The sequence below is a fragment of the Plecotus auritus genome (assembly GCF_963455305.1).
Source record: "Plecotus auritus genome assembly, chromosome: 7".
NCBI lineage: Eukaryota > Metazoa > Chordata > Mammalia > Chiroptera > Vespertilionidae > Plecotus > Plecotus auritus.
The window spans coordinates 18,154,657-18,177,400 of NC_137774.1; the positions used below are offsets into that span (position 1 = coordinate 18,154,657).

The 22,744-nt window shown below is 37.6% G+C and overlaps 1 protein-coding gene across 2 annotated transcripts in view; it reads right to left on the reverse strand.

Moving 5' to 3' along the window:
* CEP112 (centrosomal protein 112) overlaps positions 1-22,744 on the reverse strand; it is a 329,147-nt gene that overhangs the window by 255,551 nt on the left and 50,852 nt on the right. The window contains exons 9-12 of one of the 2 annotated variants that reach the window (XM_080679644.1): positions 9,975-10,061; positions 7,480-7,579; positions 3,059-3,177; positions 1,285-1,428 (exon numbers count right to left, since the gene is read on the reverse strand). In XM_080679644.1, the coding sequence (XP_080535770.1) occupies positions 1,285-1,428; positions 3,059-3,177; positions 7,480-7,579; positions 9,975-10,061 (450 nt within the window). The remainder of the gene's footprint in view (positions 1-1,284; positions 1,429-3,058; positions 3,178-7,479; positions 7,580-9,974; positions 10,062-22,744) is intronic. The other variant, XM_080679645.1, reaches the window with a different exon arrangement.

Genomic DNA, 22,744 nt, shown 5'->3' on the forward strand with positions numbered 1-22,744 from the left:
TCCCACTGTGGACCCCGCTTCCCACTTTTTTAACTCTGTGAGACAGACCCTAGAGCTGATCTCAGGGTCTCTGAGAGATGCCTGGGAAACTGACTCTTGATCAGATTCCACAGCTATCAGTTCAAGGACATACTTGGACCAGCCTAGCTGGGCTGGTGGGCTGTGGATCAGAAGGACTGAGTTCATGCCTAGGACACAGGCTCTGCCATCCCACCGGTAGTGTCATGTGTTAGGAACAAGGTTGGTGAGGCACACTTGCCTTGGATGTGAGGCACCCTGGTCTGTGTTCCAGGCTTGTGTGCCTCAGGAAGTCAGCTGGGCTTCTAAAAGGCTGGGACACGCCCTCCTTCCCTCAGTCCGCTCCTCTGCCACCAGGTGCTCTGTGAGGAGGCTCTTCAGGGACCCTGAATCCTCCCTGATGTCTCTGCTGTGTGTGTGACCTCCTTCTGTGTCCTAACAGGAAGGCAACTTCGGGGGTTTACCCACGTGATAACTGTCTAGTCCAGGGGTGGGCAAACTTTTTGACTCGAGGGCCACAATGGGTTCTTAAACTGGACCGGAGGGCCGGAACAAAAGCATGGATGGAGTGTTTGTGTGAACTAATATAAATTCAAAGTAAAGGAGCGGAGGGGAGAGCAAGAGAACCGGATAGAACAGCCAGATCCGGCCTGCGGGCCGTAGTTTGCCCAAGGATGGTCTAGTCTACTGAGATTGGTCTTAAAGTGGTCACTCTACTCCTATCTCCCCATCTTCTTTCCTTCGTACTAGTATTAAATCTTTTCAGAAAAACAAGTCTTCAGTTTAAAAAGAATAAAACAAAAAGAATGAAAGAAAAAAATTTTCTCTAGGCGGAAAGTCAGCGAAAAAACAAGAAGAAAAATCTGTAAAGGTTTTTGAGGGTTAAGCGAAGCGGGGCCTCAAAGGATCCAGAGTGAAATCCACAGCCACTTCAAGAGCCTGTCCACTGTCACACATCAGCCTGTGCCTATGGAAAGTGAAGGGCTTTCTCCTGACTCTGCATCTCACTCACGCACAGCACACATCAGGAAAGCAGGCGCATGGGAATCAGCCTGTGTCTATGGAAAGTGAAGGGCTTTCTCCTGACTCTGCATCTCACTCACGCACAGCACACATCAGGGAAGCAGGCGCATGGGAATCAGCCTGTGTCTATGGAAAGTGAAGGGATTTCTCCTGACTCTATCTCACTCACTCACAGCACACATCAGGGAAGCAGGCGGAGAGAGAGGACTGTCCAACAATGGCAGGAAGAGAGAAAGGACTTGCCGTGGCCTGGGTCTGCGCCATGTACTCGCCCTCCATCCTGCGCAGCCGGGCGTTGGTGTCCTCCAGCAGCTCCTGGATGCTCTCTGTGTGCCGCTTCTGAAGGTCAAACTTCTCCCTCTCCATCTCTGCCACCGCGCTGTGCAGCTGCACAGGAGACAAAACCGGGCTCTCATCACTGCTACACAGCAGACTAGTTTGCAATTCAGAAAACATGTTTTCCTATATGTCTCTACTTATATGGTGTCCCAAACAATAAAAGGTATGAAAGTCATAAACGTTCAAGTACGATAACCTATAAAGAGCATGATTAAGAAATTACTTTTTTCTTTACTTTCCTAAATTGGAGATTTCAATGGGTCAACAAATATTAAAGGAATTATCTACTTCTGGTAGCAACAGTAAATAAATAAACAAATAATACACTATCTCAGCTAAACAACACTAGGATTAGCCTGAATCACACAGAAATCTTTACAATATTATTATTGATCAGGAATATTATCTCACTGTCTGTAGTTTTATATTATCTGCATGAAATTTTGCACAAGAGTAATGTTAAAGTCTTTATCCTTCACTCTACCCCGAACAGGACACTATTTTTATCCATTCCATTACCTACACAGAACTGGACACAAAGATGACATTATAAATCAAATAGAGAAAGAATCTTTAAGAACTGTATACCCTATGTCCTCATGTATGCAGGTTTTTCTTTACAAGATTATACTCTAAATATCTATAGAACTAATGGACAGCTTCCAAAGGGAACTGAAAGTCTGTGCTCATGGCCTGTGGGCATTCCTTCCCTTATCTGAACGGAAGTGGAATTCAGAGTGTAGCCCCTGTCTCCTGCATCCAACCCCAGGCTCACTTGGTAAAGTTTGAAAGGTCCATTTGATTTCCCATTTATGAACAAGAGACAGAACAAGGATATGACAGATGCATGTAAGTTCCTGTTTGACTAGGAAGATGTTGAATGAACAGAGAAACCCTGAGAGATAATGGAAACCAGAGGCAGCATGCAGGCAATAATCATGCTAATTATTGGTAAGGGTCTCAAGAACATTTTCTCTAGTTTCTAGCTGAACAATAAGAGGACGGCTCAGTAATAGCCACACAGAAGACCCTTAGGTTTCACAAATTTAACACATGCAGTTTTGACTCTTTATAAGTGGTCTCCCAAATCCCTACTTTGTTGTATTTGTATCTTTGCCAAAGTCTACATTTTAAACTGGTGTCAGTCACTTAGCTGGTCCATGAATGTAGCCACACCCACGGCACCTAAATTTCAGTGCTGCTTCGCAGCTGTGGACTGACGGGGATGGTCATTCTGATAAAGGGCCCTGAATAAGTCACTTAGAACTTGGTGGTTATATTTATGTTGCAGTGGTTTCTTCATGTTTATGGTCTCTCAAAGGTCCAAGGACATATGCCTTCTGACTATCAAAAATCCACTGTATTTAGTAGCCCATTAATGCAGAGTGATTTTTTAGGTGTACCCCACAATGCTTAATAATGCTTATGTGCCTATTGAAGTTGACAGGGTGTCTCTAAGTCTTCAAAACAAGCCCAGAGAATTTACAGTTGAGTCTGCAAGGGTAAAAATGACACTGGCAAATACAAGTATGCTATAACTTAGCTGATTCACTTAAGGATCAAACAAGTGTATCTGGTCTAATACTCTGACTTTCTGTATATTTTGTGAATAGCCATTATTTTTATAATTAAATGTTACTTTGAATTTTCTATTACTATTTCATTTTATGTAGCTTACCTTTTTTTCCCAGTCATTATTCAGAAATTCTGTACTTTGCTCACATATCTTTTTCAGCTCTGAAATCTGGTTTTCTTTAGTCTCTCTGATAACTTGACAGTCACGTATAAGGGTCTGAACTGTCAAAAATGATAAAACACAGTTAAACCAATTCTACCTACCACATAAGGGCTTGATGATAAAAAAATATATATAGTGCACCGGTTAGATAATTCCATTTTTTACCAATCTTCTCAATTCTGTCTTGTAAAATATCTTATTCTTTCCTCTCTTTTTCTCCATTTGTGCCACCAGTCTTGGTTGAACCCATCATTACTCACCTCCTAGACGGCTTTGACAGTGTGCTGGCCTCAGGTTCACTCCCTCCACTGGGCCCTCACTCCTAGTCTCAATTCCAGCACCACCTTCTTTGTGAACCTTCCCCACACAGATTCCTCATCTTGCAGGACAGAAGGAAACTCCTCTGTGTACCCAAGGAACCACATCTATTTCTCCATTAAGTCGCTTATTACATTATATGTTATAAAGGTTTCCTTGCCTATGTCCTGAGGAGAAAGGTATTTCAACCTTTTATCTACAGAGCATAACAGTGCTGCAGGCAAGTGCTCAAAAACATGTGTCCTGACTAAGTAAAGGAACCCATTGTCTCACTCCACTCCTGCTGCTAGGTGCTTTAAAATCATTGCCAAGGCTTACATTACTAAACTAAAATATGCTTTAATTATATAAAATATTCCCCTTATAAATCACTTTTTAAAAATTTCTTTTAAAAATCTTTCAAAAATGAGTTAAACTGTCACTGATTTAAGCAAAAATTTACTTAATATATTATGTCATCTGGATGGTAAAATAAATCAGCTGTATGTTTGCTTAAATGTGGCATTTTCTTAGCTTACTGAATATGTTCTTACTTACTTTAAGACAACAAAATTTAATTCTGTAACTATGTGTGGTGACAGATGTTAACTTGACTAATTGTGGTGATCATTTCACAATATATGCAGATATCAAATCACTGTGTTGTATAGCTGAAGCTAATATAATATATGTCAATTATTCCTCAAAAAAAGATAGCAACATTTTCAAAAACATTTATGTAGAAATTTCTTTCACTCTTATATTTTAACTATGTAACAAATGAGGGAAGAAAGAGAAGAATTCAAATTAACCTAATATTAGTCCTTAGCACCTATAACATATTACTTCACAATTCCAAAATTAAACTAAGATCTATTTGCAATTCAAAAGCCTTAAAAAGTATTATTTTTAAACCTTTGGCATATTTAAATTGCCTGGTTTAAATCAGGGTAAGAAACAAAAAACCTATAAATAAATTTAAAATATTTTTGTAGTCACTGATAATTGGAGAAAGAACCTGAACTAATTTCTAAATAAAATTTAAGGCTGGGAATAAACCTAAAAATAACCTATTTCATTAGGTAATTTATATGTGTAAGTGCCATCCTAAATTTTAAGGGCAGCATCAGTCTCTCAGATATATTCAAGTCTGGTGATGGTTACAGAGCGAGTAAGTTCCATATGGAAACCCTTAAATGTAAACCTTCTCTCCTCTTTCCTCTTGTTCATCACCTGTATCTTATCATTCACCAAATTCTTCAAAGTTTCTTCAATCCCTTTCTCAGTATTTCCACTTCCATCATTCAGATATTCTGAGTCCTTATCACCTTATACACAAAATTACAGAAGCATGGAAGTATAAACTCTCGGAGGTGGAAGGAATGTCATGCATTATTTATTCCAACCTCACCATTTATAATGAGTAAGCCAAGGCCAAAGACTTCCCAATGCCATATTAGCAGACCCTGAATAGGAGCCTGGAATTGGCACCTGGTTTCTAGTAAAATGAGATATATTCTCTCTCTCTCTCTCTCTCTCTCTCTCTCTCTCTCTCTCTCTCTCTCTCTCTCTCTCTCTCTCCCCCCCCCCCTCCCTCCCTATCTCTATGTTCTACTTCTGACTACTATAATAGACTGGGAACTGGACTCACCACGGTGTCACCCCCACTGTTACAAGGCTGCTCCTACTGAAACTCAAGGTCCTAAAACTCCCCTCAAAAATCTTCTCTGCCTCCACAGTATCTACAAGATAAACTTGAAACTTCTAAATCTAAAATTCATGGTCATGCCTACATCATGCCAAGTCACCTACTTTATCTTCTTCAATCTCTCTCTTAATGTACAGGATACCCACTCTTGCTAAGTGGTTTTGCAGCATCCTTCCAAAACTTAGCAGTATCAGCATTCCTATTGCAGCACATGGAAATTTTTAAAGTTCTTTTCCACAAAAATGTTTTCAACATGGTCTCTAAGGGCTGCCTGTTGCACTTAGACGTTTTGACCTATAATCACAGTCAATTTAACACTTGATCACATGCTTTCTTTTTCTTCTTAATGAAAGTGTGAATGGGGAATACTTTTTAAATGCTTGTTCTGTCAATCACAATACTAGCACATACTACCCGGCATCAATAGATACTTAATGTAATGAATGTCATTAGACCAAGAGGAATGATTTCCCTATACCAGGGGTGGGCAAACTTTTTGACTCGAGGGCCACAATGGGTTCTTAAACTGGACTGGAGGTCCAGAACAAAAGCATGGATGGAGTGTTTGTGTGAACTAATATAAATTCAAAGTAAACATCATTACATAAAAGGGTACGGTCTTTTTTTTTATTATTATTATTTCAATAGTTTTATTCATTTCAAAAATTTTAACAAGAAGAATGTAAACACTAATTATTATAATTTGAAACTTCAAAAAATGGAGGAATCATAGCACAGTAACATACCTTATATTGAAGATGGCAAAGGCAAAATAAAATTGCCTAACAAAGGAAAGGTACAAAAGCCTTTCAAATTAAATATAATAAAATAATTTAAAACTAAAACAAATAGAAAAGAACAAAATGTGTAAACAGTAAATTAAACATTTTTTTAGTGCAACTTCCAAATTATGCCCGGGACGTAGATGTAGATGGCAATGTAGACTGGGTTGAAAGGTTTTTGGTCTTTAAAACATCAACTTCAGTGGGAACAGTGTTGTTGGTCTCCTTTTTAGCTAATGCTCTGATACTGTGCTCTCCAGGGGCATGTCTCCCTACATCACCACGATAACGTGTCTACGCATTCCCAGGGTGATGTCGGGGGACGCGTCCACGGGCATTACAAGGAGCCTCTGGAAGATTGAGAGGTTGTTCCTTCTACTGAATGGGTGGATATAAATCCGCCCACTCAGAAGAAGGAGCTGCGGCGGTGTTTCCCGACGTTGCCATATTAACACTGCTGCTGGTGAAGGAGCGGAGGGGAGAGCAAGAGAACCCTCCGCTCTTTCGGCTCCGCGGGCCGGATAGAACAGCCGAACGGGCCGGATCCGGCCCGCGGGCCATAGTTTGCCCACGGCTGCCCTAGACCCATGGTCGGCAAACTGTGGCTTGCGAGCCACATGTGGCTCTTTGGCCCCTTGAGTGTGGCTCTTTCCACAAAATACCATGGCCTGGGCGAGTCTATTTTGAAGAAGTGGTGTTAGAAGAAGTTTAAGTTTAAAAAATTTGGCTCTCAAAAGAAATTTCAATCGTTGTACTGTTGATATTTGGCTCTGTTGACTAATGAGTTTGCCGACCACTGGGCTAGACTGCTTTGTGGAAGCCAGTAAATTCTAATTCTATGACTCACTTATGGCAGCCCAATAAGGAGGCAGAGTTAAGAAAGGGAAGTAGCAGTGACAGACTTTTCCAATTCCTTAACCCAGTGGTTCCCAACCTTCCTGATGCCGTGACCCTTTAATACAGTTCCTCATGTTGTGGTGACCCCCAACCATAAAATTATTTTCGTTGCTACTTCATAACTGTAATTTTGCTACTGTTATGAATCATAATGTAAATATCTGTGTTTTCCGATGGTCTTAGGTGACCCTGCTACCGGTTCTCAACCTGTGGGTCGCGACCCACAGGTTAAGAACCGCTGCAACCCACAGGTTGAGAACCGCTGCTGCAGAGCCTAAGACCATCGGAAAACACAGATATATACATTACGATTCATAACAGTAGCAAAATTACAGTTATGAAGTAGCAACGAAAATAATTTTATGGTTGGGGGTCACCACAACATGAGGAACTGTTATTAAAGGGTCATGGCATTAGAAAGGTTGAGAATCACTGCATTAACCAAACAACTAACACACACACACACACACACACACACACAGAAAGAGAGAGAGAGAGAGAAAGAAAGAGAGATTTCCCTATTCATATGAAAGCTCTCATAAACACATCCACTGATAGAAGTCCACACAAACATTGCCATCTCACACTACAGAAGGTCAGAAGTAAAATTTTACTTTATATAACCACTAAGATAAAACAGAAATATTATCAAGATTCATGTAAGAATACTACATCACCTTTCTTTTCAAGTTTTCTAACAGTCTCCTCAGTTTCATTTTGTTTCGTTTTGTATAAAGTTTTCAATTCTTCTATTTCACTGTTCTTTCTTTCTAAAATCTGCAAATGAATTTTAAATGTTTTAGTATGCTATGTTGTTTGACATACAGAACACATAATTTTTTAAATGAGCACAATATTTTTTGCAAGTCTATCTCAGCTAATCCCACAAAAGATGTAAAAATTATATTTCAGTGCATTGAGAAAATAGTAAATATGCTAGAATTGATTACTGAAAGAGATGTGCTATCTGCTTTGAAATTTCATGTATCAATCTTTAAGGAGATTATAAATAATAAATTAGGTGATTCTCTAAAATATAACTCAGAGATTAAACTGTCATAAAGTAGCAGGGAGAAGCCATCACAACGTTGACACGTGGGGACAGTACAATTCCCCTCCCCGCCGCACTGGAAGAGGGCACTTCCAGATGAGCACAGCTCGGAATCCTCCTGCTGGTGTCCTAGCATTTCCATGCACAATAAGAACCCCCAGTTGCATGGGAAAATTAGAAGTAATAAGCTTCCTTTATATCTAGCTCTGCTTTTGTGAATCGGAAAAATCATCCCAAAACTGCATGAGTATTTTACATCATGAATTGATATTGTGTCAGAAGTTTTAAAATTTAACAAAATTTAAACATGATTGTTATATACTTCTAAATACATCTACACTAAACACACACACACACACACACACACACACACAGAAATAATAAAAATGTAGGAAAATTAGCAAGCTGGGATAAAAAAAAAAAATGTGTGCAAACCAAATGGGGAAAAAAATTGAGGCAGGTGTATAATCAGCTAAAAAAAACCCACAAAAAGTTTATTCACAATGTCTAATCACCTTTTCTTAGTGCTTTTATCACCAGCATTTCACTTTACCTTTCATTGTTTTAGTCCCAGCAGTAAGAATGGTTGGTAAATAAGAAAAGGAGCTAGTTTGATCCTAACATCCGTAAAGAAGCAAAAAAAGGAAAAGAATGGAGGCAAATAGATAAAACACTCTGAATTTTGTTCCGCCCCAATTCCTGACACTTAGGAAATGCCATTCAAGCAAAAACTGATGAATATACTTTCCAAACAGGGTATAAGGTCAAGGACTGTATATTTTACCTGGCATTTCAAACTAGTTGCATTGCTTTCCTTTTTCACACAGAATTTATTTAAAAAGAGAAATTCTTGGAAAGGACTTTATTATTAAAAGTTTTTCTTAGAATAGATCTGTGTAATAGACACACCAAGAAGCCTATTTCAAACTCTATTACCATGATGTTTCCAAATACATTTTTATAATCCTTTATCTTATATAGCAATAGCTTCTATTTTACTTAACATATGTTATATTGAGATTATATTACTGAATCGCTAATATATTTACGATAAAGAACTGTTTTTATCTAACCAATCTAAACTAGGGTAAAATTCAAATAAGAGCAGAAAGTAATATTTGCCTTTAAAATTTGAATGGGAAAGAAGAAAGGAGAAGAAAAAGGGTTAAATATTTTTTCTCTTTCTAATTTTCAATCAGTAGTTTCCTTCTTGTTGCTTTGAAAAATGAACCAAATAGGCACCTGACTAAATATTAACATATTTTAGCTTTTAAGAAAGCTTAGCTATTGATGCTATGGCTTCAACTCCCGGCCTCCATTTCTGTCATGCAGTTTTGTTGAGAATCATAAGCTTACTTTTTTGAAACTGCAAATGCCAACTTTCTATTTGAAGCTATCTATCCATCTAGACAGATAGATAGATCTATATATAGGTATACAGGGTGTCTCAAAAAATGTATACACGTTTTGAATAATTATTAATTCAAATGGGTTAAATCTGAAAGGAAAGAAATACCAATTGAGCTATCAAAAAATGTATGTGTATACATTTTTGAGGGGACACCCTAAATATATCACTAATTTTTAAGAATCATTACTAAAATATAGTTTTGATTCAAATTCCATAGAGGATAGCCATAAATTGATTATTTTTGCTGTGCCCATTAAGAAGAAAAATTAATTTTATTTAAAAATGCAGACTGAAACATGGGAAGGCATACATATCGTTGCGATCATGAAGAAAGAAGCCTACATTGTCAGTGCTCGCATGCGGTCGATACCAAGCAGAGCTAAATCCAAGAGTTCCTTTTCAAATTAAAAGGGAAATTTTAATTGCCAAAAAGTGGAAAAAATATTACACCAAAACAAACTCTAGTATTTACAGTTGCACTAAGTAATGTAACTTATAAGAATATACATAAAGTTTAAGATCAACTTTTGCTAGAATGTTAATTTATCAAATTACATTTATAACAGACTGTCATAAGTATGTATATCAGTGGATGGATGGATGACGGGTAGATAGATGGATGCGTAGGTGGGTGGGTGGACAGATAAGGATCACAAGACCTAAACTATTTCAAATATTCAATATTAATAAAAGAATGGTATATACCCTACCTTCTGAACATCAGCATCATGTTTCTGTTGAAGTTTAAGCTTCTCTTCATGACATTTAGCTTCTATCATTTTGGTTTTCATGTCCAACTTCAAGGAAAATATTTTAAAGGTGTTAATAATTAGCTTTACCCTTTGGCAAAAATACACAATTAAATTAAAATAACTCTGAATATGAAAGAGAATAGTATTTTTCCACTTTTACCCTATAGTTAAAGGTCTAGAAATCACGTATATATACCAATATGTTGGTATTACTTCCAAGCTAATTAAAAATCTTTCAAATAAGTTGTACCTGATGGGTAAGCTGACACTACTAAATATGGATTTATCAATTATCCCTCCCCCCAAAAAAAGTCGTTTTAAAGTGTTATTTTGCTAGCATTTTGACGTTTATTATTTCCTATCTGAGGAAGACTCTATTTAACGGTTTTACTTTTTGCTTTTCTTATATCTATGTGCTCCTTTAAAAATACTTTTTACTAATGTGATAGTTTGAGACTGAATGTCCATAAATATGGATAAACTAGAGGCCCGATGCATGAAGATTCATACAAGAATAGGCCTTCCTTCCCCTGGCTGCCGGCACCACCTTTGCTCTGGCCCAGAGCCGCCTTTCTGCCTTCCCACGCTGCCCAGAGGCCTGGAGCGGCTGGGGCGGTGCGGAACACCTGAGTCATCACCATGGCGACGATGCAAGAATCCCGTCCCTGGCCACTCAGCACGTGTATGCAAATTAACCCTCCATCTTTGTTGGGTTAATTTGCATACTCACTCCTGATTGGCTGGTGGGTGTTGCAAAGGTATGGTCAATTTGCATATTTCTCTTTTATTAGTGTAGATGCACTTCTCTCTCCTGAAGTCACAGACCCTGATGTCCTCCAGACAGTGACTTCATCTCCTTTCGAGCACTCATTAACTCCCATCCTGCTCAAACCAATACCTAATGCACAATGTTTGCAGCAAAGCCAATGAAACTGTAACCAATCCTTGTTGATACTAATATGTGTATTTTTGAATTGAAAGAATAGTAATAACTGGCTTTAAGAACAACATGAAATTGGTTTTCTCAATTATAAAAGTATTGGACCACCCGATTCCTTATTATTTAAAAGAATATGCACATTAAAGTCTGACCTCATCTCTAACTCTCATTCTAATGCCATCCTATATAATAAAAGCCCAGCAACCGAACAGCAAAATGATCAGAATGACTGGTCAACCAGTCACTATGACACGCACTGGCCACCAGGAGGCAGACGCTCAACGCAGGAGCTGCCCCCTGATGGTCAGTGCACTCCCACAGTGGGAGCGCCACTCAGCTGACGGGGATGAGCAGCACTCCCACAGCAGACCGATCCCTGCAGGCCACACTCCCCACCGGGCCTCTAGTTATGTATTAATTGCTGTGATCTTGGGCAAGTCACTCTGTTGACTCTTCTGCTAATTAAGGATAGCTATCCTTATGAATTGTGAAACATTTAATGATACCATTTAAGTAACTATACTGAGTACGATGTTTGGCACAAAGCAGGTATACAAAATATCTTAGTCTACAACCTTCACAAAAGTTTTCTTTTAAAACATTAGGAATGTGCTAGCAAAATATTTTCTTGAAAAATTTTAAAAATACACTTAATATTTTTTAGTTACTGTTTCAAATATACAATGAATTTGAACTTACGGTAAACATGCATGATCACATCAACATACTAAAGTGAAATTTTAAAGATTTACAAATAAAAATTAATATAAATGATTCATGATTTTTAAATGTTATGAGTGGTGGAGAGGGAGACAGTCGTCCATTTACTCTGCAAAAGGAAAAAAATTCTAAATTACAGGATGCTTCTTCCTCATTTTAGCAGAAAGGGATCTGGGGGCCTAAGTCCATGTAAAGATCTTTAACAGAAGTTTTCTGGAGACTATTAAAAAGGAATCAAACAGAACTGGGAAGATATAGGAGAATTTATTACCATGCCTCGCTAACAACTTGTGAATACCTGGGCATCCAGATAATGACCAATAATGAATACAGAACATTTAAAAATCAATATACATACACCACAGGCTATTTAAGATAACTTTTCTCAGGAAGAGAACAGATAAGTACAAAACCTATACTATTTGGGGACAGAAAGTACATTTAATACAGACAGTCACATGAAATGGCTGAAAACATCATAAGCAATAAATTACATATTTATACTCTTGAACTTTAAAATGATAACGTCTCTGGGGTCAATGTAAAAATTAGTTTACATATGAAATCATTACCAGCCATTAGCACCACAAATTAAATTATCTATGAAATTAGTTAGCAGGAATATGGGTAAAAAACAAATAAGTTGGGAAGGGTAAGAGGAAATTGGGTGACCCACATAGTAATAGAACCTTAACACAGAGTGAGACAGAGGTATAGATGGAAAGACAGAGAAAATGGTACTAGCCACTTAAAGGCAAACATTCTCAAGCAACTAGAGATGCTATTACAACAAGGACAAACTATATCATGAACCAGCCTCTTTAAACAACACAAGAAAGTCATGGTGGCAGTGCAGCAGTAGTAGTAGCAGTAATACTGCTGGTAGCATTAAGAGCAGTAGCAGCAGTAGCAATGGTGGTATTAATAGTAAGTAAGTAAGTAGTAAGCAGTAGTCAGCAGGAGTTAGTAGTAGTATTGTTAGTAGTAGTGGTAGTAGTGGTAGTAACAGCACAGCAGCAGTTATTGGTGAAGCAGTAGCAGGATCAGTAGCAACAGCAGCAAGGAAGAAAAAAACAACACAAGAAAACAACAAATATCTGACTGATTATGTACCACATACAAAGCTCTGTTTCCAGCAATTCACATGCATTATTTCATGCAGTAATCCTCACAACCTACAGAAGTGGGTCCTTTTACTCTCTCCATTTTACAGATAAGAAAACTGAAGTACAAAGAGGCACCTGCTCAAGGTCACATGGCCAGGAAGGTAGAGAGCCTGGATCCATACTCAGGGGCCTGGGTCCAGCTAATAAATGAAAGCTAAATACTGCTGAGTAGCTTTTCAATATGACGGCTCACCTATTCAGTCATCTCAGTATTTAAATGGAACTCAAACTAAGAAAGGAAGATGCTCTCTAATAAGTCACCTCAGGGTTTTAATAAGCAATGCTTGCCTGGGATAGGAAACCTGGCACCACTGGGAGGGAGGAAGGGACAGGCAGACAACCCCAGCATCATTACATTATTCTAAAACACACATACTGGAGTTCCACTTTTATTCCCTAAGACCTCTTTTAATTTTTTTAATTAATTAAGGGCTCCTATCTTTTTTCGACCCATTAGGACTTCTCATTGTTTAAAGCCACATTTTACATCATTAATATTTATTTGATAGATTTTTCAAAATCCCAAATAAGAGTTGCGGTCAGAATTTGCTATTTAAATATTTCAGTTTTCAACAGAAAATATCATTTTTTTCCCTTCTTATTTTTTTTAAATATATTTTTATTGATTTCTGAGAGGAAGGGAGAGGGAGAGAGAGATAGAAACATCAATGATGAGAGAGAATCATTGATCGGCTGCTTTTTGCACACCCCCGCACTGGGGATCAAGCCTGCAACCCAGGCATGTGCCCTGACCAGGAATCAAACTGAGACTTCCTGGTTCATAGGTTGACACTCAATCACTAAGCCATGCTGGCCAGGCTCCCTTCTTATTTTTAATGAAAAGCATTTTAGCAAGTATTCCCTACTTTCTACTTCCATTTCTTCTTGTCCCTTCACTTTCTTTGTCCTTTATTAAACTGCAATCTCAAAGGTCACATGACATCATTTTCATTTTTCAGCCAAAGGTCCTTTGATCACCGAATCAGGCACACGTCATCCTCTTGTCTTTAGAAGTTTGCCCTCTGACCATCTCCTTCCTTCCCTTGGCTCTGTGACTTGTGCTTGTCTGGTCCTCCACTCACCCTGGGGGAGGTTTCTCTACCTCCTCTGCATTGTCCTGTCCTTCTCCCACCCCCTAAGGCAGCATCTCCCAGGTTTAGTCCCATAGTCATCTTCACCCTGTGTAAACATTGGCCTCTGGTGATTTTATCTGGAGTTGACTCTAATGTCCCATGGAAATGAACTATAAGTCTCCATTTGTAGGCCTCACATCTTAGGTTCCAGCCACCTCCCACACAGCTCCAGTAGGATGAGCCTCTCCTACATCGAATTCAACAACCATCTACTACTTACCGTGAAGTCCCTTACCTGTGACTCCTCCTTTTCCCTTACCCTCAGCATCCAATGAGTCCCCCATTCCACCCCAGCTCAGTGCCTCATGTCAGCCCCACTGTCACCACTCCAGTAGTTTCTCGTTCACCCTCACCCCAGCTATTAAATGGCCTCCTCAGTAGCAACTCCTCACACTCCAGTCCTCTCCCTCCTAATCCATCTGAGATTCTACAGCACAGCTCCTGGTCAAGCTTCAGTAGCTCCCTGGGCCTGGGGTTGGCAACAACATCATTTCTGACTTGGCCACACTCTCTTCCTTTCCTTTCCCCTCCCTATATGCCAGCCAAGTGGTCTATGGGCTTCAACTAAACGTGCACTTGGGTTTCCGCTTCCATGTCTCTCCTCTGCCTGCTAAAATCTCCCACGTGATTCAACTCCTGGCTCAAATGTCACTTCTTCCATGAAACCTCCCTCACACTCCCCAGACAAAAGCAATTCTTCCTTCCTCAATACACCTCATAACACTTCTTAGTCAATATCGCCCTACAGCCCAGCTGGCATGGCTCAGTGGTTGAACCAGGAGATCACAGTTCAATTCCCAGTCAGGGGACATGCCTGGGTTGTGGGCTCAATCCCCAGTGTGGGGGGTGCAGCTGATAAATGATTCTCATCATTGATGTTTCTCTCTCTCTCTCCCTCTCCCTTCCTCTCTAAAATCAATAAAAATATATTTAAAATATCGCCCTACAGTAGATTTGCACTGTACTTTCCTTCCTTCCTTCCTAGAACTGAGACGACGCCACAGGAATAAAAGGCGTGTATGACAAGCCACGCGATGGATAGCCTACTGCCAAAGCGAAGGGCTGAAAATGGATAGCTTCACTTTCTAGAGGGCATTCCCACAAGCTATTTCTGAGGGAATTAGAATTTCTGAAATTTCTGCTTAGAAAGACTTTAAGAAATGTTATTTACCAAAGTCCCCTGGGCCTCATCTTCTCTGAAGTTTGCACTTCAAAGAGTAGCTCTGAGGATGGACATTCCTACCGAATGAATCAAGCTGGTGAATGTGCTCACTTACTTATTATAAAAGCATTTCCTTGGGTTTAAAAATATCCAACTAACAGGATAACTAGTTAAATTTTAGGACAATGACCAATGTCACTGACTCAACCGAATATGCACAAACTTTAAATAAAGGGTTTTGGGGTTTTTAAGGAACACAACAATCTATTCACTTGGGTATTTGACATTCACTTCTACAGAAAAATGGATTTCTTATTCAAAATGCTACTTTTTACTATTAACAGTTTTGCATGTGTAAATTGTATTTAACATTTGATACTGAATTTAGCAGAAAACAAAATATAATGGCGTAATGACCATTAATAATTTTTTAAGGGAAAATGTACTAAAGTTATTTAGATGGACATCATATGCACATTTTAAGTACCAAGGAACTTCCTTTCGTGTTATTACAAAGAATGAATATTGACCATCTACCTCTTGTCAAAAGGGACAAAACGTACCAAAAAAAGCAGGATTAGAGAATAACTACAAACTGGTAAGTTTTCTAATAAGGTATAAACTGTAGCCATTGTAATTTTACTGAAAAATTTTTTTGTTTTCCTTTATTTACTGTAACCACGTAGCAATAGAAAGGTCGAAAACATTACTGATGTCAGCCATCAGTACTGCCCAGCAGTTTCCAAAGCATTATCAGCAACACAACCAAATGATGTCTTAGCTTAGTCATACTTTCTTCCTATAGCCCAACAATCACCCCAGCAAACTGCCGAAGAAACACTTTGTAAAATCAACCTCACTTTACTCACTTGGATACCTAACTGTTACAATCATCTTTCTGGAGAATTCTGTTAGATACTAGTCAGAAGAAATTATTGTATGTTAGTAATTAAGATTCTTCCTAACTAATATCTTCAGTATATCCTTTTCTCAAAATGTTCATCTGTAATATTTCGTACTGCCGATCGTTATTCACCTTGCTGATTTATAAACACAGCACACAAAAAAAAGGCATCTATCTCTCTTGTTATCTTACCCCTGGGGTTTACAGATATAAGCAGTATCTGCTACTCTCCTAGAACTCGACTCATTAAGGGTAGAAGTGATAGTTAATATATATATAGTGTATGCTGGTTTGTTAATTTTAAATTTTGTCAAATATCATATTCAAACATAATTTACATGAAGCAAACATAATTAGATGGAGAGTTATTTTGCTAAATTCTCTGCACTTGCCAGTGTTCATTCCCTTTTTTATTTAAATCTCTCCCCTTTTCTCACTTCTCCCATCAACACCTTCATGATGTATTCAATAACAACAACCTAGCATATTTTCTTTGTGTGTGTGTGCATGTGTGGTGGTTTTTTATTGTTATTAATCCTCACCCAAGGCTACTTTTCCCCATTCATTTTTAGAGTGGTTGGGAGGGTGAGAGAGAGAGAGAGAGAAACATCGATGTGAGAGAGACACATCAATTGGCTGCCTCCTGCATGTGCCCTGACCACGGCCAGGAATCGAGCCTGCAACTAAGATATGTGCCCTTGACTGGAATCAAACCCGAGACCCTTCAGTTCACATGCTGATGCTCTATCTACTTAGCCAAACTGGCCCAGGCCAACCTAGCATATTTTCATGTCTTCTGCCATGCTCCCAGAATCATACACAAATGTGAACAGGAATGCGTACACCAGCAGGGGGTTTTGCGGCACACGGCTAGTGTCCCCAGATATCTACTTCCCTCTTCTTTCTTTGGGGCCCAATGGCCACCACCAAATATGAGCAGGGCACATGGTTGTATCATGACTGTGTGACTAGCTATGGTCAAGGGGAATGATAGGGTAGAAATGATTCTGGACATTTTAAAAAACAAAGTGGCTTTCTCTTTGTGCTCTTTCTTCCTAAAGGGTGGCATTTAAAGACAAGGTAATGGACAGCAACCTACACCTCCGACCAGAGACTAACGCTGTATGCTGAGGACGGTGGAACTTCCCCCTAGTCCAGGTCTCCAGTGACATCACTGAGCAACAGCACTCCCTATACACTCTGATTGTTATGAGAGCTAAATAAATTCTCTTCTTCAAATCACTACACCCTTAGCAATACATAGTTTTTATATTATGAATGTTTTGCATGCAAAAAAAAATATTTTCTGCATCTTGCTCTCTCTCTCTCTCTGAACACACACTACCACATGGAACTATCTCAAAAAATACCTGCTATAGTTTTATTCATTCTTTTTCATTGTTGTCAATTATTTCTTAATGAGGAGAAAACAAAATTTATTCAACCATTCCCCTTAGTGAATATTCACTTTATTTTAAGTGCTTTTCCCCTACAAATAAAGCCACACAAAAATATTGTCTACATGCATCCTATAACTAGGCTTTGATGTCTACAGGATGGATTCTCAGAAGACATGCAGATGAGTTAATGGTGGATATACCTTCATAGATTTTGCCTTCTATTAAAGGTAGATTCACATTTTTACCAGAAGAGTAGATATCCATTACTACTCTAATTTGCATTTCCCTGAACACTACTCTGTCTTAGCTCCTTTCAGATGTTTTGGAGCCATATGAATATGTTTTTCTGTAAAATGGCCTTTCACAATTTGATCCATGTTTTGTCTGTCAATCAGTAAGGTATGCTGTACACATTCATAAAGTCTGTCCCAAATATTCCCCCCAAATCTATGATTTTTCTATTGATTTTATTTATAATATATTTTACCATAAAAAATTTTTATTGCACTTGGTTAAATATTTCTATAATTTTCTTTATAGTTTCTGGATTTGGAAAGGTTTGAGGGTTAGAAAGGCCTTCCAATTCCTAGATTGTTTTTTTTTTTTTTGCAAGATTTTTGTGTTGTTTTGAAACTTTTTTTTTTTAATATATTTTATTGATTTTTTACAGAGAGGAAGGAAGAGTGATAGTCAGAAACATCGATGAGAGAGAAACATCGATCAGCTGCCTCTTGCACACCTCCTACTGGGGATGTGCCCGCAACCAAGTTACATGCCCTTGACCGGAATCGAACCTGGGACCTTTCAGTCCGCAGGCTGACGCTCTATCCACTGAGCCAAACCGGTTTTGGCTGTTTTGAAACTTTTTGATTGGGCATTTGTAGGTTAAGTTTTTAGTACATCCAGAATTCATGTTTGTTTTTGTTTTGAGAGGATGAAGACCCAGTTTTACTTTCTCCAGGTAAATGAAAAGTTATACCAGCATCATTTATTAAATGTCTTTTCTCAATGTATTGATAATAAACTTGGTTATTAAATTTTTATTTTTACTGGGATTTATTTCTTGTAATGTCCTTTTAGTTTTGCTGTCAGAGTCTCCCCCATAAAATGAGTCAAGAAGCATTCCCTTCTCTATGATCTCAAAAAATATTTGTAATACTGTAATTAGTTCTTCCTTAAATGTTCCCTTATATAAATATGCACTTATAAAGGGAAGCAGGACACAAAAAATATATAAAATTTAGTTCTAGTTATATGAAGTTCAAAATCTACTACAATAAAAATATTTTCATTTTTAAGGATGTAGGAATTGGTGGAAAAATCAACTTTAGAAACAAAGGAGGGAATTATCATCAGAAAAATCAGGATAGTAGTCACTTCTAGGGAAGACTGAAGAGAGTTATGAGGGGAGGGCCAGACAGCAAACTTTTGGGATATTGGCCATGATCTAACCCTTGCCTGTTTACAATGGTATTCCTTGGTATAATTATTTATTATATGTTGTGAGATTGTATATATCTGAATGCTACATTCACAACTGTTTTAAAATATCAGTTCTTTCATTTATTATGTCAATGACTATGGATTTAATTATCTTGCATTTATTTAAATTCTACATTTAACTAACAGATTCACAAAAAGAAAAAATGCCTAATTGGCATTACATGCAAGAAAGAAGCAACATCCCCTCTAAGGCAATAGGTGGGAACATTCAATATGGGTGGAGGTGAGGTTCAAAGGAAATGTTCTATTTTATTTCACAAAAGAGCAATTTCTACCATCTGCTCTCTAAAAACTGATGGTTGCTCTGAAAATTTATCTCCCTCATTGTGTTGTGTCTTCTTTCACTTTCAGTGACAACTGTTTTCCAAACATCTTAATCTATGTCAAAAATTTTTCTAAGGTTACTAAAAACAAAACAAAAACACCAACCTACTGCTTGATGACGCTCAGTGTCACACAATCCTGTGATGTGGCTATCACAGGAAATGTGTCAGCAATTTCAAGGACAAACATGAAATTGTGAGTGAAGACTAGAGTTAAAATGAAGGATGGCTATCACTGAGCATATGTTTTCTCACAATGCCCCAAATAAACTGAAAATGTAAAGAACGTCTTAAAATATTTTGTAGGTGTATTTTTAGCCACCAAAATAAAACTACTATAATTCTTTAACTCTAATAAAATAATGCTGCAAATATTACTCATTTAACATCTACGTATTTTCCACACAATTATAAATTTTAAGTGGAAGTTCTATTTTATAAAGTTTGATTTCTAACAGCTAACTATTTTAGGACTCTAAAATTTCAACAGAATTAAATCCTTTACTAACTGCTTCATGACCCAGATAAATTCATTACCCCAAAGAAATATTTGGAGATGCATATAAAGACAGAGATATAAAGATATTCTTCCCAGAGGTATTTATGTTATTGAAAACTATAAACAATCTCAATACCTAACAATAGGAATAAGTTCAATTAAGTAGGCATATATCCATAATCTATATGTATATATATATATATATATATGAAAGCCTAAGCGACCAAAAGATAAATATTAAAGATAAATAGTAAAATCTTTATTATTACGCTATGACGTGCACTGACCACCAAGGGATGCTCAACGCACAGGATCGGGCTCCCTCCTGTCTGGAACAGGCCTGTGGGGATCAGGCTCCCTCCTGTCTGGATCTGGCCTGCGGGGATTGGGCCAAAACTGGCTATCTGACATCCCCTGAGGGCTCCCAGATTGCGAGAGGGCGCAGGCCAGATCAAGGGACCCCACCAGTGCACAAAATCCATGCACTGGGCCTCTAGTATGAAATACAGACATTAAAAATAGATGCTAGGAACAATATTTAATAGCATGAAAAATACTTGAAATATACAAAACAATATATACCAATATAGATCTCAAATTTCTAAGAAAAAAAAATATGTCTTAAGGACACATTGAAAATCTAAAAGACAATACAATGACATTTTACCACTGTTTTATTTCCAGGCGTTAATTTTATATGTGATTTTATTTCCTTCTTTACAGATGTCTATAATTTCCAAAATTTCTTCAATAGAAATCTACATAAGCTATTTTTAAACTCATAAATACTACTTTAAAAGAAAGTAGAAACTAAGATAGTTCCCACATTGGGACCACTCAGCATATACTTTCAAATATTTTAGGATGAAGAAACATTTTTTCAAATAAGTCAGAAATGACTATGTAATTGCACAAGGATTATTTTAGTCAAAATGTACACAGACTATATTTTAAGATATGGAGTAAGTTGATGTTTACAAACTTCTCAATGATGTAAAAATATTTTTATAGTATGCCAAAAAGAAAAACAAAAACATAAGGGTGTGGAAAAAATAAAACCACACACATTTAAAAAAGAATCTCTGATGCAACACATGATAACTGTAAATATTTTTTCTTTCAACACATATGTGGGTAGCATTGGTATGCTTACCCCTGACCCAAAATGTCATCATAAAGATATTATTTCATGAAAGACCAAAAAATTTTCAAAAAGCCACCACTTCCTTTCAATTATTTTATTTATTCTATGGTAAACAGCCTCAACAGTAAAAAAATAGTACAAAATAAAAGGAAAAATGGTTGGAAATGACTTGGAATGACTTGAAAAAATAATTGACAGTTATTGAAAAGGAAGAAATTCATATCAAGAGCTCAAAAGGAGGTACATCTGAATATAAGAAATATTACCCTCAAAAAAGATTTTTAAAATATTTCTTTTTATTTCACCATATTTTTTTAAACACTAGGATTGCATTATGGAAAAAACATCCAGCATGCCTTAAATTGGAGCTACAAAACAACAGACAGAATATTACTGAGTTCAAACCTATATAATTTGATTAGCCAATGTCACCCTAATAAAGTCCATAAGAAAAGAATATTATTGAGATCAGCAGTAATAATAATGCCAGATGGACTTTTTTTTAAAGAACCCTCTTCCTCCATCACCAACAAAAAATAAACTTTTATGCCCATGATATTGGTTTAAATATCTAAGAAAAAAGACAATGCCTTTTGTGATAGTTTATAAATAGGGTGGTAAGAAAACTTTATAATACTGAAAATAACCAAATTGAAATTAAATTTGAGAAATTTTTTTTTTAATTTAATAAATCTTTATTGTTCAGATTATTACAATTGTTCCTCTTTTTCCCCCCTATATCTCCCCTCCACCCGGTTCCCATCCCTACCTCTGCCCTTACCTCCCCTCCACTGTCCTCATCCATAGGTGTACGATTTTTGTCCAGTCTCTTCCTGCACCCCCCACACCCCTTTCCCCCCCCGAAAATTGTCAGTCCACTCCCTTTCTATGCCCCTGATTCTATTATATTCACCAGTTTATTCTGTTCATCAGGTTTTTTATTCACTTGATTTTTAGATTCACTTGTTGATAGACATGTATTTGTTGTTCATAATTTTTATCTTTACCTTTTTCATCTTCTTCCTCTACTTAAACAGTACCTTTCAGCATTTCATATAATACTGGTCTGGTGGTGATGAACTCCTTTAGCTTTTTCTTATCTGTAAAGCTCTTTATCTGACCTTCAATTCTGAATGATAGCTTTGCTGGGTAGAGTAATCTTGGTTGTAGGTTCTTGCTGTTCATCACTTTGAATATTTCTTGCCACTCCCGCCTGGCCTGCATAGTTTCTGTTGAGAAATCAGCTGACAATCGTATGGGTGCTCCCTGTAGGTAATTAACTGTTTTTCTCTTGCTGCTTTTAATGTTCTCTCTTTGTCTTTTGCTCTTGGCATTTTAATTATGATGTGTCTTGGTGTGGTCCTCTTTGGATTCCTTTTGTTTGGGGTTCTGTGCGCTTCCTGGACTTGTAAGTCTATTTCTTTCACCAGGTGGGGGAAGTTTTCGGTCATTATTTCTTCAAATAGGTTTTCAGTATCTTGCTCTCTCTCTTCTTCTGGCATCCCCATAATTCTGATGTTGGTACGCTTGAGGTTGTCCCAGAGGCTCCTTACACTATCTTCAAATTTTTGGATTCTTTTTTCTTCCAGCTGAGTGTTTTTTGCTTCTTTGTATTTCAAATCTTTGACTTGATTCTTGCGGTCCTCTAGTCTGCTGTTAGGTCTCTGTAAAATATTTTTTATTTCAGTCAGTGTATGTTTAATTTCTAGTTGGTTCTTTTTCATATCCTCGAGGGTCTTGCTGAATTTATCTGCCTTTTCTAGGAAATTCTTGAAAAACCTTATAACCGTGGTTTTGAACTCTATATCCAGTCGTTTGCTTTCCTCCATTTCTT